We start from the raw sequence: 14,011 nt of genomic DNA, 5'->3' as shown, positions 1-14,011 counted from the left end.
GGACTGCAGTAACAGTGTTAAGCATGCAGTATGTTTTTGCAAAGTGCATTTGTTCTTAGTTTAGAGTTGAGAGTAATGCTGGTAAATGTAATACATCAACTGGACTCAGACTTTTAAGTATGGAGAAATACAGTGACACTTAAAATACATGTGTGCAACTTATGATATTGTGAGTCTCTGTAAACTCCCCCTGTTTTGGAACCCAGCATCCTTGGAGAACAATCCATTGGTTTCTGGAGAAAAAAAGATGATGTACCACTGTCTTGTATAGTTTATGCAAAAAGATGGTAGAAAAGGTCTCTTCAGTGATCCTTGTGAACATAGCTTAACTCTTCGGATGCGTCTGCACTGTCATGAAGTGTGATGAGGAAGTGAGAAATACACACTGGAGCATGAATTCACTTCTTGGTTTATTGTTGATTTTCTGTATTTGTGTCCATATCCCTTTTTGCCTCATGTAGAAGAGTCACTTTAAGTGCTTTGTGGTTTGGAAGGACTCTTGAATATCACAATGTTATTTGAGTACTGCTGTCTTTATCCAGCCTTATATCAAAGCTGTTGTGACTATTGCAGGATTCAATTGATGGCTTCTGCTATTACCGAGTATTTCTGAAATTAATTTTTGTCCTGGTTTCGGCTGGGATAGAGTTAATTTTCTTCCCAGTAGCTGGTATAGCTGTGTTTTGGATTTAGTATGAGAATAATGTTGATAGCACACTGATGTTTTAGTTGTTGCTAAGTAGTGCTTACACTAGTCAAGGTCTTTTCAACTTCTCATGCCCTGCCAGTGAGAAGCTGGGAGGGGGCACAGCCAGGACAGCTGACCCAGACTGGCAAAAGGGGTATTCCATACCATGTGACGTCATGCTCAGTACATAAACTGGGGGGGGAGTTGGCCAGGGGGCAGCCATTGCTGTTCGGGAAGTGGCTGGGCATCAGTTGGCAGGTGGTGAGCAATTGCATTGTGCATCACTTGTTTTGTATATTCTATTATTATTATTAATAGGACAGAAAAGGAAGGCAAAATAATAAACTGTCTTTATCTCAACCCACAAACTTCACTTTTTTCTGATTCTCTCCCCCATCCCAGTGGGCAGGTGGGGAGTGTTTAGCTGTCTGCTGGGTTAAACCACAACAATTTTCAAAGTGAGCATGCTATCTGTTCTACATAGAGCTGTTTCCTTGGTTGAATGCTGTTAGAGCTTATTCAAGTTTCTGTTTCAAGAAATTCTGTCTCCTGCAGATCACAAGGAATACAACGCCAATGTACAGGACACCAGAAATGATAGACTTGTATTCAAACTTTCCGATTGGTGAAAAACAGGACATTTGGGTAAGAATTTTTTCTCTTCCTGTATCATAGCTGCTTATGTCAGTGAAACTGATTTTGCAGTCTTCATGTTAATTTGTTGATTAGATAAATAAAAGCACCAAAATAAACAGAGGATAGACTGTCTTATGTCAAAATAGTGTGAACTGTGTATCTAAATATTAAAAGAATGAGATGTAGTATTTGAGGTTTTCTCCCAGATTTATCTTGACTTCCACTCAGAGAGGCAATGCTGAACTTCTTTGACATTCAGTAGAACTGTTGCCTAGCTGGAGCTTGCCACCATAGAGCCAGAATGCTTACATGTAATCCTGAACGGCCTGTTGCTGAGTTCAAAATGGTTATGCCTAGGTATTGCATCTGGATAAAATACTGACAGATAGCAAGGAGGAGAATGATGCAGAGATCATTCACACTTTGTATAGAAAGGATGATAAACTGTTAACATTCACTAAAAAATCTGTAGCCAGAAGTAAAGGTAAATATTAAATCCTCAGTTGTGTAATACTGTAATAGTACTGAGGTACAGCCCAGTGACTTTGTGCTTAGGGACTTAGTTTATTGGATGTTTTTTAGAGGCAGATGTCAAGCTGTTCAGCTGTTACCTGTATTGGCAGTGTGACAAAAGACAAGTTGAGAAAATGTAATACTGGTGCTTTAAAAAGTTTTTATTTGGAATTCCAGAACTTCATTCAATTTCTTAAATTAGCTACAAGATATTATGGAAACTCTTATTCAGCTTCTACAGCTGTTGGCGATCTTCTGGGATGTGAAGAAATACCAAGAAAAATACTTTTTTTCTGACCATTTGGTCACTTCACATGAGTTAAATACTGGCAGTCTGAGCCAAGATTACATCTAGTTAAACACAAAGCTAGAAATGCATTTAACAAAAACCTCACTAAAAGGGCACTTCCAATTTATTTTTTGTTTAGGGTAACTCTGTATCCGTTAGTATTAACATGGTGGTTGTCTCCTGCTGTGTCTTTGGAAGTTCTGTTGCATTTTCCATGCCTTCGCTGGAACTTGTTGTTCTGTGTTTTTTCCTTTACTCTCTGCTTTCATTGAAAACACGTAAAGTATTTGGCAATAGAATATGGTGCTGACTCAGGAAGCATAACTGATCTTGTAGTTTGTGGTTAGGATAAACAAAACAGTTTTCCCAAGAAAGCAGGTAGGGTGAGTAACACTCACGATTGTGGTCTGTGTTCTTGTCACTGTGTGAGCTTAAAAGTTTAAAGGAGATAGAAATGTCTTACTTAGAACAGCAGCACAGATGAAACATTAGTTATCAACCACATCAACTCCACAATGGGAATGTGATTAGATATTGATTGTAAGATCAGAGGTTCTTAAGCTTGGCCAACTGCTTTCTGTACATTTCCTACCTAAGTCTAGATATCTTCAGGAAAAAAAACACTAAACTCAAATACCTTTAGTTCCTTTTTTCTGAATTAATCTGATTTCCTGAACTGAAATTCAACTGAATTCCACTGAAATGACAGGCTTTACCTTGTCATAAAGATTTTTCTCCACTGAAATTATCTTTTGGCTTGAAAGGCTCTTCATACATTCCCACTCTTATAAATTTCTGAAAAAGCAAGAGAGTGGGCTTTGGATATGTTTGTTAAGGAGCAAAATTTAAAAGTTGGATTCTCGTTACCAATATCTGGTAAAAAATTCTTCTGGTTAGTGCAAGACATCTTGCGGGTTTTAATTCTGTGTGAGCTGAATGATCTCTTTAGATTTCATGTAGTTTAATTCTATTCAGAAAGTACTTTGGTGTAATACCTGTGTGTCATCCTGCAGCTATACTGTAGACCTTGTCATCATTTTAAGTGTGCTGGCTTATTGCCTGAAGCTGGTCAGTGGAAAAATAACAGTATTTTGATTTGTTTCAAACAATTCCCCACCCTAAACACTACCACAACCCCACAAAAACCCCACTGTCCCCTTAAGGAGGGGTTAAATTAGCAGCTGGTAAAGGCCCAGCCACAGGTCAGAAAGTTATTCCTAGTTATTTTTGGTCACTTTGTCATGCTGCTTTTTCACCTGCTGGCACGTGAGTGCTCAGACTGATTCAGGCAGCTTCTGTAGAGGGACTGTGCAGCTTTGCGGCAACATCCTGGGGAAGTGGGCTCTTCTGTTAAGTGTATCGATACTGAGGCTATGTGGATGGTGTTGGCTTTGAGGAATTGCCTTGCTGCAACTGGAACTGCCTTTTAGCCAAATTGAATCACAACTGGTGTTTAAAATATTCAAAGTATATCACTGTTTCCCTCTGTTTTATCTGTAGTTTAGGATTGTAAAACACTCTCTAGCAATTTAAGCAAAGATCAAATCTGAGTGGTCTTTTCACTTCCTGTGCATTCAGCTGATTGCCTTTGTGCTTTTCTCCCCCATGTGGCTGTGGATGCTGTCTTCTGATGTGCATGGTGTTTTGGACTGTGCAGGGAGTAGTTCGGTTCCTCCAACTAAATTATGATCTGCCTTACTTCTTTGTAAACAGGCATTTCTGTGGCAGAGTAGGTGGTATTTCCTGTACTCCCCTGCTGGATTAATTAATGTGGACTATATGATGCTTCAGTATATATTACAGACAGCTTTTTATCAACAGACTGACAAATACGTACTTGCTGCACAATAATACAGAATTAATATATGCAGTTTATTTCTGGCCCTGGATTGAGAAACTCAGTAAGTGTTTTGGAGTAACTAAATCGCAAACCTTTGAGTCTTTAACATTCAAATCTTTGCAACTGTTCTTGGGATAAATTGACAACCAAGGACAGTTAGAAGTGGTGCATGCAGAGGACTGGAGGCAGTGAGCAGATTTCTTAGCTGATGTCTTCATTGGCTTGTTTTATTTGTGGGGGCTATAAAAGCCCGTATGCTCAAGCAACTAAGGTGGGGTTCAGAAGAAACTTTGAGGAGGAATTTTCCAGTCTGTTGTACAAACATTTTCTCGGAGGTATTGGATGCTTTATTATTAAACTTTTATAGGCCAGATGGAACATGGTTCTATTAAAATAGTATAACTCTGCCAGTATATTTCATATGTTAACTATATGAAAATATAACTCTGCCAGTATATTTCATATGTTAACTTATATGAAAATATATATATCAACTGACATGTTTGGGCACAACAAGGAACTTGAAAGTTCCCAGGATGTGGTAGTCCTGGTTTTGTGATTTTTGAGGCTTGAATGAACTTGTCTGAAAATGATCTTAAATTTTATTTGTTATAAGAATTGAATAGCCTTCTGATTGTAGGAAATAAAGGGACCATCATTTCAGGCTTATTTTCTTCAGATTTTTATCAAAACAAGTGTTTTAGAGGTGATGATGTGTCCCCCTAGTGTCATTTAAACAAATTGATTAACACTGAAATGCTTACCTAGCTGGTGCATTGCATAACAGAATGTATCTGAGTTAGAAATACAAAAGACCAAATTCTGTCCCCGCAAATAAAATGAGTCTAAAAATGGATTTATTGTAATGATTTTTAAAAAGACAGGAATAGGAGAATGCCTGAACCTGAAAACTTCCATGAAAGCAAAAAAAAACCCACAAACTTGTTTAGTAGCAGTATTGCTGCTTGGAGCTCTCTAACTGACATGCCAAACAAATGAATGTTTCACTAAGTGTTCTGTCCTCAGAGAAATATCAAGACTAATTATTTATAAAGGAGTGTGAAGCTGATCTCTAAAGTACTGGGAATATATATATATAAAGTTGCATGAATCAGCAGTTGACAATTGAAACTTGCGATTTGCAAGCAGTATTAGGAAGCTTAATCAATTTCATAGTCTAAAATTCTGCTTTAAATATCATTGCCTGAATTAAAGACAGCACAAACAAGAAGAACCAGCCAATGAGTTCATGAATCAGAAAATATGTATTTATAAACTTTTTTCATTCTGTGATAAGTTTCACACAAAGAAGGTGGGTGCTGCAGAGCTCCTTTTTTCCACGGCTATGGTGACCTTCCAGCTTCCTGTAGGACCACGATCTATCACAGGATATGAGATAAGGTGTAGAGGTGTTTCTTCATTCTTGGGTCAATATCCTTGTATAAAGTTGCAACACTTGTTGCTGAGTGGCAGAGGAGGAAGAGGACAGAATTGTGCCATGATCTGCTCATGTTCCTGTCTGGGGCTGCAGCTGTCAAAGACAGGAGAACCATCAACTGAAGCAGCCACCCTCTTTTTCCACAGGCAGCCCCTGCCTCCCGGCCTGGGGCTTTCCTAGCCTCACACCAAGGTTGTCCATTCTATGCCTCCCTGAAGGCCAGGAGACACCCATCCTGGGCCAAAAATGCTGGCCACCACCAGCGTTCTGCCCACTGATGTGGCCACTAATCGCTAGGGCCAGGAGCTCAGTCCCAGTGAAAAAGGGCACAGCTCCCTCTGCCCATGGCTTTGGGGAGCTTCCAGCTCCCTGTAAGATCACCATGGCGCAGGGGTTGGTATTATCTTATCTGTCCTGTAGACTGTTGGCAACTCTCCAGCTCAGTGGCAGAGGAGGAAGAAGACAGGAGTGTGCTGTGATCTGGTTGTTTCCCTGTCTGGATGTCCAACTGTAGTACAAAGCAGCCATGCTCCATCATCATGGGCAGCCCCTGCCTCTGTGCCCTCTCCTCCCTGCCCTTGCTCGCCTGGCTGCTCATCTGCCAGCCTGGGCTGGCACAACCCTTTTTATACCCATCCTGGGTTGGTGGTGTCATCAACTGCCACTGTCAGTGTTCTACCTGCTGTGACACCACCATGACATCTGTGTACTGTTCACTGGATAAAAAACCAGCTGGATGGCTCATCCCAAAGAATAGTGATGAATGGAGTTAAATCCAGTTGGTGGCTGGTCACAAGTGGATCAGCATTGGGGCCATTCTGTTCAATATCTTTATCAATGATCTGGATGGAGGATCAAGTGCCCACCCTCAGTAAGTTTGCAGATGACACCAAGTTGGGCAGGAGTGTTGATCTGCTTGAGGGCAGGAAGGCTCTACAGAGGGATCTGGACAGGCTGGAATGACAGGCCAAGGCCAACTGTATGAGTTTCAACAAGGCCATGTGCTGGGTCCTGCACCTGTGTCATAACACTGTGCAATGCTACAGGCCTGGGGAAGAGTGGCTGGAAAGCTGCCTGGTGGAAAAGGAGCTGGGGGTGTTGGTTGACAGCTGGCTGAATATGAGCCGGCAGTGTGCCCAGGTGGCCAAGAAGGCCAATGGCATCCTGGCCTGTATCAGAAATAGTGTGGCCAGCAGGACCAGGGAAGTTATTGTCCCTCTGTACTTGGCCCTGCTGAGACTGCACCTTGAATACTGTGCACAAGTTTTACGAGGAGCGGCTGAGGGAACTGGGGTTGTTTAGCCTAGAGAAAAGGAGGCTGAGGGGAGACCTTATTGCTCTCTACAACTACCTGAAGGAAGGTTGTAGTGAGGTGGGTGTTGGTCTCTTCTCCCAAGTAACAAGCGATAGGACGAGAGGAAATGGCCTCAAGTTGCGCCAGGGGAGGTTTAGATTGGACATTAGGAAAAATTCCTTCACGAGAAGGGTTATCAAGCATTGGAAGAGGCTGCCCAGGGAAGTGGTTGAGTCACTGTCCCTGGAGGTATTTAAAAGATGTGTTGCGCTTAGGGACATGGTCTGGTGGTGGACTTGGCAGTGTTAGGTTAATGGTTGAACTTGATGATCTTAAGGGTCTTTTCCAGCCTAAATGATTCCATGATTCTATGAAATATTTCTGCCTTTATCTCTTTGTAGGCTCTGGGCTGTATCCTGTACTTGCTGTGCTTTAGGCAACATCCATTTGAAGATGGAGCTAAACTTCGCATAGTTAATGGAAAATATGTCATCCCACAAAATGATACCCGCTATTCTGTGTTTCATGATCTGATTCGTAAGTTTACAATATTACTTAATTTGGTGTCTTTATGGATACATCTTATTATTGACAGTGTTGTATTACTGATATTAAATGTTATTGAGATGTGATGGTGAAAAAGGTTAACTGCAACAACTACTTGTTTTATTAAAAATTTTAATCCATTATCAAAAAACTTGGAAATTTTAAATGAAACTTTAGGTTTTTATTGCTGTTGCCTGTCTTGCTTAGGGTCTGAATTAGTCCATAGGACCAACTAGTGTTTTGATTTGGTTTCTTAGAATTTCTAAAGCAAATTAAATTTTCTTTAAATTTTAAATAGATTACTGGAAACTTTAATTACAGTGCCAGAAATATGTCTCCAACTCCAAGAGTATTAGATATAAAGTTACTTCTGAGGTTATTCATTAACTGATCCTAAAGTATATTCTTTGAAATATTCTTAACCCTAAATGGTGGCTTTTTCATGGATACCTGTTATAACAATGATACCTGGATATGGATTTAGCAGTTACTCCACTTTGTTCACGTGTTTGATTATTGCACTGGAGAGCACTGAAGAAATTACTAATCTCTGCTGGGAGAAAAGCTCTGAAGGGTGTCTGTTACATTGTCTGAATCTCCTTTTTTAGGCTCCACTTTGAAGGTGAACCCAGAAGAGAGACTGTCAATCACTGAACTTGTAAATCAACTGCAGGAGATTGCAGCAGCTAGGAATGTGAATCCTAAATCCCCCATCACAGAGGTAAAGATGTCTCATAAGGACTATTTATCAATTAGGTCTCCTTTCTCTCCTTTCTTATCCAGTGAGTGTGAGTTTAGTAACAGATGTCAGAGCAGTTCCTTAGTCTTGTGAAAATTTCACACTTACTTGTTTTGAAATTCAATTGAATTGATCTGTATCACTTGTAGGATCTTGAAAATATGCCTTTTAAAGCACAGAGCTTGCATGACATTAAAGGAAACTAGTTGTAGTTCTTGCTGCTTGTTGAAAAACTTCTCATGATCTTGGGTCATTCTTTAGTACGCAAGTGCTCTGTTTGACATGCTGCATTTACTTGCATCATTAACTTGCACAGAAGAATCTGGTATACAAAGGCTCTGCCTACACTGACTTGAAACCCACTTAGGTCTCTGTTCAATGCTTAATTTGCACAATACTGCAAGTGAATCAAATAGTGTATCTTAACTTCCTGTCTTTCTTCTGAGGTTCAGCTTGCTGCTTCTCAGCAAGTAAAAGTAATTTACAAAGTGTAAAAAGTTGGCTAAACTGGCAAGAAAATACTCACACTGAGTGTTTAATCTCCTCAGCTCCTGGAACAAAATGGAGGCTATGGAAACAGTGCTCAGCCTCGGACATCTGTGACCTCCATTTCACAGAGCTCCAAGCCTGCAGGACAGCTCAACAATATGTACAATGCAGGTAAGTGCAGAAAGAGACATCATCTTAGTGTAAAACCAGTTGCATATTTTATATGTGAAAAAAATCATTTGGAGGTTTTAGACATTTTGCACAAGTACTAGCTATTTTGCATTTATATCATTGTTTCTAACCTTGTTTTATTTTTCGCAGAGTTTGGTTGTATGTTGATACATGCAAATGTGAATTTCTCAAGTTCATTGCTTGAGAAATTGGCCAAGATAAAATTCAGTTTCCTGTGTAAAATAATTGAAACTAAAATGCATTATTGACCTGTGGAGGCGGGAGAGTTGAAATAAGTGAACTAAAACTTGATGAAAATGGTGGATACAATAAGCAATAATGTTCTCAAGAACAAGAGCTGTAGAGAAAGTGGTCTTCAGGTGATGACAAATGAATAAGAATGGCTTATTTTAAACCCAAAACTTTCCGATTCAATGAGGCAATGATATTTGAAAGTGTCTTGTGTAAAGAGGAGTTTAAACTGTTAAATCTTCTCAGAAGTGTGCTGTATTTTATCTGAAACCTTGTTACTTTGTAGCAGAAGTTACTGAAATCAGTACATATCCTGAGTTTGTGCACAGTATTGGATCTTTGGTGTAAGAAAGTGACAGTTGTCTTTGCTTTCCAAGAAGAACTACTTAACATCAGATATGTTACAACTTAAAGATAGCAGCCATTCTGTGGCTTTTGGTGTAACTTTATGCTAAAATGGGCTTGTTGGTGTCTAATCATTGAGGTAGTCCAATAAAGAAACGCAGAAGCAATTGCAGGGATTTTGACTATGGACCACAGTAGTTCATTAATGCTAAGGAGTCACTGACCTGACGTATTTATTTTAGCCTGCGAAAAGCCTGTATGAGGAAGAAATACTTCGGTAAGCATCTGGCATCCACCTCTCCCTCCTCCTCTCCCCCTCCAAAAATCTTTTGACCCCCCGAGATAGTTTGAAGCGCATCTGACAGTGATCATAGTCGAAAGCTATTTAGTTTTGTCACTTCCAAAAGACTCATGTCTGACAGCCTCAAGGGGAAAAAGCAGCAGCCTAAACTCAGTTTACTGGCTATCCAGCCAGTACTTTCAGAAATAGCCATTGAGTCCAGCTAATTATGGGAGGATTGGGCAGGGAGGAGTTCAGGAGGTGGTTGCACCATAGGACATCAATGATGAGGAGAAGGAGTTGTGGTACCATCTGAGGAAAAACAGTAGTTGGACTATCAGTACTAAATTGAGTCAACCAAAATGTGTGTCCAAAATGACACAATTAAAAGCTGACATACCCATTCTGTAAAAAAAAAAAGATATTCCAGAGTTCATTCAGTTGAAAATGCTTGCACTTAATATAGTAAAGAAAATGAGAAGCTTGATAGGCTTATTTGCATCTAATTTCTTATTCAAAGGCAATTTCTGCACCCATCTTATCATATATCATATGTGAATATGGAACATTTCAATTAATGTAGAAGATATCAAGAATATTTCACACACTATTCAATTTTTCTCAATTTTTCTTCCAGATTCATATTTCTTGCTTGATATTACTTATGCTGAATTGCCAATGAGACAAAGGGTATTAATGTTCCAGGGAAACTTCTAAAATTGTAAATATTTATTGCAGTAATTTTATCTGTATATCAATTTCTGTGGAAGAAGACAGTTCCTAATAGGGATTATAATCAAAAGGCTGCCTGGCCATCTATTTTGTTCAAGAATGAGTACTGTTTGTTGTATACAATCATATTAATAGGGAAGTTTTGCTGGGATGCTGTACTAGCTGGGATGTTGTGCTTAGAAAGTAACTTAATTATGCCAGCTGCTTTTGAAGACCTGCATTAAAATGTCTCTACTGGAGGTGCTTAAGTAGATTTGCTAATGATAGCTGCACTGAGACTGATAGTAAAAAAAGACAGTATTTTGCTGCACTGGCAATATGAAATAAATGCTTTACTTTCAGAAATTTTGTACCTTGTTTTCTCTTAAATGCAAACAGTCTAAACAATGTGTTAAGTAGTTTGCTAGTACCTCCTGACCGCAGGAAGTACTATTTTTTGCATACGTCATAGTTAAGGAGAACTTTAGAACTGTGAGCCTTACAGCAAGGCGTAGCCTGTATGTGCATTCACTTCCAGCTTTGTAGGCAACTTGCTTTAGTATGGAGCCCATTCCAGGATATGACTTAAAGTACAATTATTTTTATTCGACTACTCTAGGCCTGACCGTTGCGGAATGTGACCAGACTTATGGAGGGTTCTTTGATATTCTGAGGGGTGGAACAGAGCGATTTTTCACTAATATTAAGGATACATCTTCTAAAGTTATCCAGTCTGTGGCCAAGTGAGTAAAAAAAAAAAAATTGTGCTGGTAAGAGTTCTAAATGAAGGGTCAGGACCTTACTCCAGAAATTATCAAATTCAGCATACTTTTCCAAGTATGAGCTCTAATAGCTGGTAGCTAACTCTAAGATTTTATGAATGATATTAATACAAATGTTACTTTAGCAATCATACTAGAAATGAGAATGTTGGGAGCAAAAGCCTGTCCATAAGTACTACTTTCCCTGCTATATTTTAGGTACTGAAAGCTTGGGAGAGATGAGCAGGTTGGGGCTGGAGCAAGGTGGAGAGTTATGGAATAGGACTATCATGGTTCAGAATGAATGAATTCAGTTAGTAGATAGGGCCTCCGTGAAGAAGGAAGAAGAAAAGATGGAGTGGTGGAAGGAACAAATAAAGGGAATGGAGGTGAGAAGAAAAACAGTGGGGAAATAGTGTATGAGCTCTTCTGTTCAGTTTAGTTTTCAGGTGGAATCTTACGCCCTCAAGGCAAAGTGAGAGGATCTGCACTGTTTGTCTCTTTTGCCCTACATTACATGGAAGAATACTCTCCTGTTTTGATATATGTGTTCTCAGATGCCTAGTGTGTGATTATTTTTTCTAATCAGATTTTCAGTCCCATTCAAAATGTTTCTAGTACCTCTATATGATCAATATTAATCAATCTGTATGATTCATACATTTTTAACTCATAATAAAATTTTATGCAGTGTAAAAGTTTGTTCTTAATTCTAGGAAGAGCAGGTAAGTCACTACTGAATACCATGACTGAACTACAGCCTCCTAAGGACTACTGAACATTGTCCCTCACTGTAGGGTTTGTGGCCCTTTAATTGGGATACTGCGCAATGGCTTGTGAATTCTATTGCTTGCAACATGTTCTTCTGTCACTGAGTGTAATTTGTGTGTAGTGCTGCTCTAAAATGTTTGTAATGACCAGATAAGTTAGATTTGTAGATCTTGCACCTCTGTAGCCACTGCAAGTGCATTTTTAGCTGTTTGCTCTTACACTTAGTCTGTTTAAACTTCCTATGTGTGGCTTAGAAAGGCCAGGTCCTCTATTTCTCAAAGGTCGCAAAAGCTATGCAGCTTTGGTTTGTCCTTAAGCTTTCTACAGAAGCAATTGGCACAGTAGCATCAAACTTTTCGCCCTGGGGAAACCACACTGACTCAAGACAGGGAGGTATACAAGGGGTATGAACTGTTGCATGATGAAAAGCGCTGACTTGTTAGCAGCTCAGCAGAACTCTAGGAATTCCATGTATGAAGCAACATGATGAGCTACAACTTTTAAGCAACTGTTCTCCATTTTATTTCTTCAGCATGTGCTGTCTTGCAGGCCTCTTATTTATCTCCTTGTACCTGCTACCTTCTGTGGAACTGATCTTCCTCTCCCCTCCTCTTCAGTGCTACTTCTGTTCCTTTTGTGGTATCTTGTTAAAGGAAATTTACTGTGTGGTAAAACATGGAAATGTTCTGCAGATTCCTTGCCTTTGACAGCTGTACTATTTATAAACTCAAAGGTACTTAATTCCTTGTCTTAAATTCTGCCAGTTTTGCTTAGATTTGTCTTGCAGTGGAGAAATTACTTTTCTTCCTTTGTGACAGATAACAGTTAAATTCTTTTCTACCTTTGACAAAGTTATAAGCCCTACTTTCCCATGCCTGTGCTCCTGTATTAGATCTTACTCTGATACTATATTTTGATTGTACACTACATGCTTCTGAAGTACTCCTGCACTTCACTTTTTTGTGCTCTTGTCTCCATGTGACTTTCTGAATTATTGTGCCTCCATCAGTCAGTTATGTTTGAAGAAGTTTCCTCTTCCTGCTCTTGCAAGCAATTTCTTCCTTAAAGGCCACTGGAAGTTTAATTACTTTTTTAATTTCATCTTGTGCCATTTTCCCCTTTTCTAGTGGTGGATTAGGACTGTCTAAAATTGACTTTTTAGTATGGCATGGCTTATGCTGTGCCTGCACCTTATTTTTATTTCTCTTACCTAACAGGTGAGTGTGGCTTTTTGCTTTGTGTGATTTCCTTTGGTTCCATAATAAGTGTAGTGTGCAAGGAATAAAACAGTAACTGTACATCCAGCCGCATCTGCAGAGCTCATTTGGCAGCTTCTGAAGTATAGGACAGTTGAGTACTTGCTGTCTGAAAAGATGCTGTTTAGTTCACATGCTTTTCTCTACAATTGTTTTAGATTATGGTGACTGCCCAAAATAAGTCTTGCATCTATCCCATTCTTAGAGTTACTATTCTACATCTGAATTGCTAGTTAGCGTTCTGTGGCTGACTATATGCTTTGCACTTTAGTTAGAATCCCATTTTTGACAAAAATGGGAAAGTATGATTGAGATGGAACTTGAGGCTCTCGAGTCCTGCACAGAGCCCCATGGCAGGATCATTTATGCCTTAAATTTATGTGAGACATAAGGAACTGTTGGAATTCCCTAAACTGCTTCAAACCTTATCTGGCATGACTTTGTGGTGGTGTTTAAGCCTTTGTCAGGAATGTGAGTGCTGTTGGAGACATTTTAGTGCATGTCTTGTGGAACTTACTAAGTATTAGTCAAAGAAAAGCTCTTTACTTTTATGTGTTATTTGTATTAATTACAGAAGGTCACATGTGGGTATTTACTAGAATTGAGTAGCTTGTGAATGTAGTTGTTTGACCTGGTTTTGGTTTGCTTTTGGTCATTGGGTTGAGGAGTGAAAGAAAAGGAGGGAATGCTCCAAGTACATAATTATGCTAGTGAGAACCAGTTACTTTAATACTTATTTTCCAGATAATTTTTAATCAATACTGAAAGAGAAACTCTTTCCCCTTGTAATTTGTCAATATTCTTTAGTGTCCCTTAGTGCTGTAATTTTCATTCCTTGATAAGTCTCGTGTATTTTGAACCTTAACTGTGTTTAACAGTTCACTGAAATGGCAAAACATGAATTAATGTGAGCAATACTTTGTAATGCAGGACCTAAGGTAGTCTCAGGTTCTTTAGTATTTAACATTCTTAGCATTTAACATTGACTGTGC

At 39.2% G+C, this 14,011-nt stretch overlaps 1 protein-coding gene across 1 annotated transcript in view; it reads left to right on the top strand.

Moving 5' to 3' along the window:
- Positions 1 to 14,011, top strand: part of GAK (cyclin G associated kinase) — a 76,573-nt gene that overhangs the window by 19,512 nt on the left and 43,050 nt on the right. Inside the window, exons 7-11 of the mRNA XM_019470847.1 lie at positions 1,244 to 1,333; positions 7,100 to 7,235; positions 7,853 to 7,965; positions 8,532 to 8,643; positions 10,851 to 10,974. Coding sequence (XP_019326392.1) covers positions 1,244 to 1,333; positions 7,100 to 7,235; positions 7,853 to 7,965; positions 8,532 to 8,643; positions 10,851 to 10,974 — 575 coding nt within the window. The remainder of the gene's footprint in view (positions 1 to 1,243; positions 1,334 to 7,099; positions 7,236 to 7,852; positions 7,966 to 8,531; positions 8,644 to 10,850; positions 10,975 to 14,011) is intronic.

Source organism: Aptenodytes forsteri, unplaced genomic scaffold (assembly GCF_000699145.1).
Source record: "Aptenodytes forsteri isolate BGI_AS27 unplaced genomic scaffold, ASM69914v1 Scaffold224, whole genome shotgun sequence".
Taxonomy (NCBI): Eukaryota; Metazoa; Chordata; class Aves; order Sphenisciformes; family Spheniscidae; genus Aptenodytes; species Aptenodytes forsteri.
The sequence above is the reverse complement of the archived record's forward strand: the minus strand, read 5'-3'. Positions and strand labels throughout refer to the sequence as shown.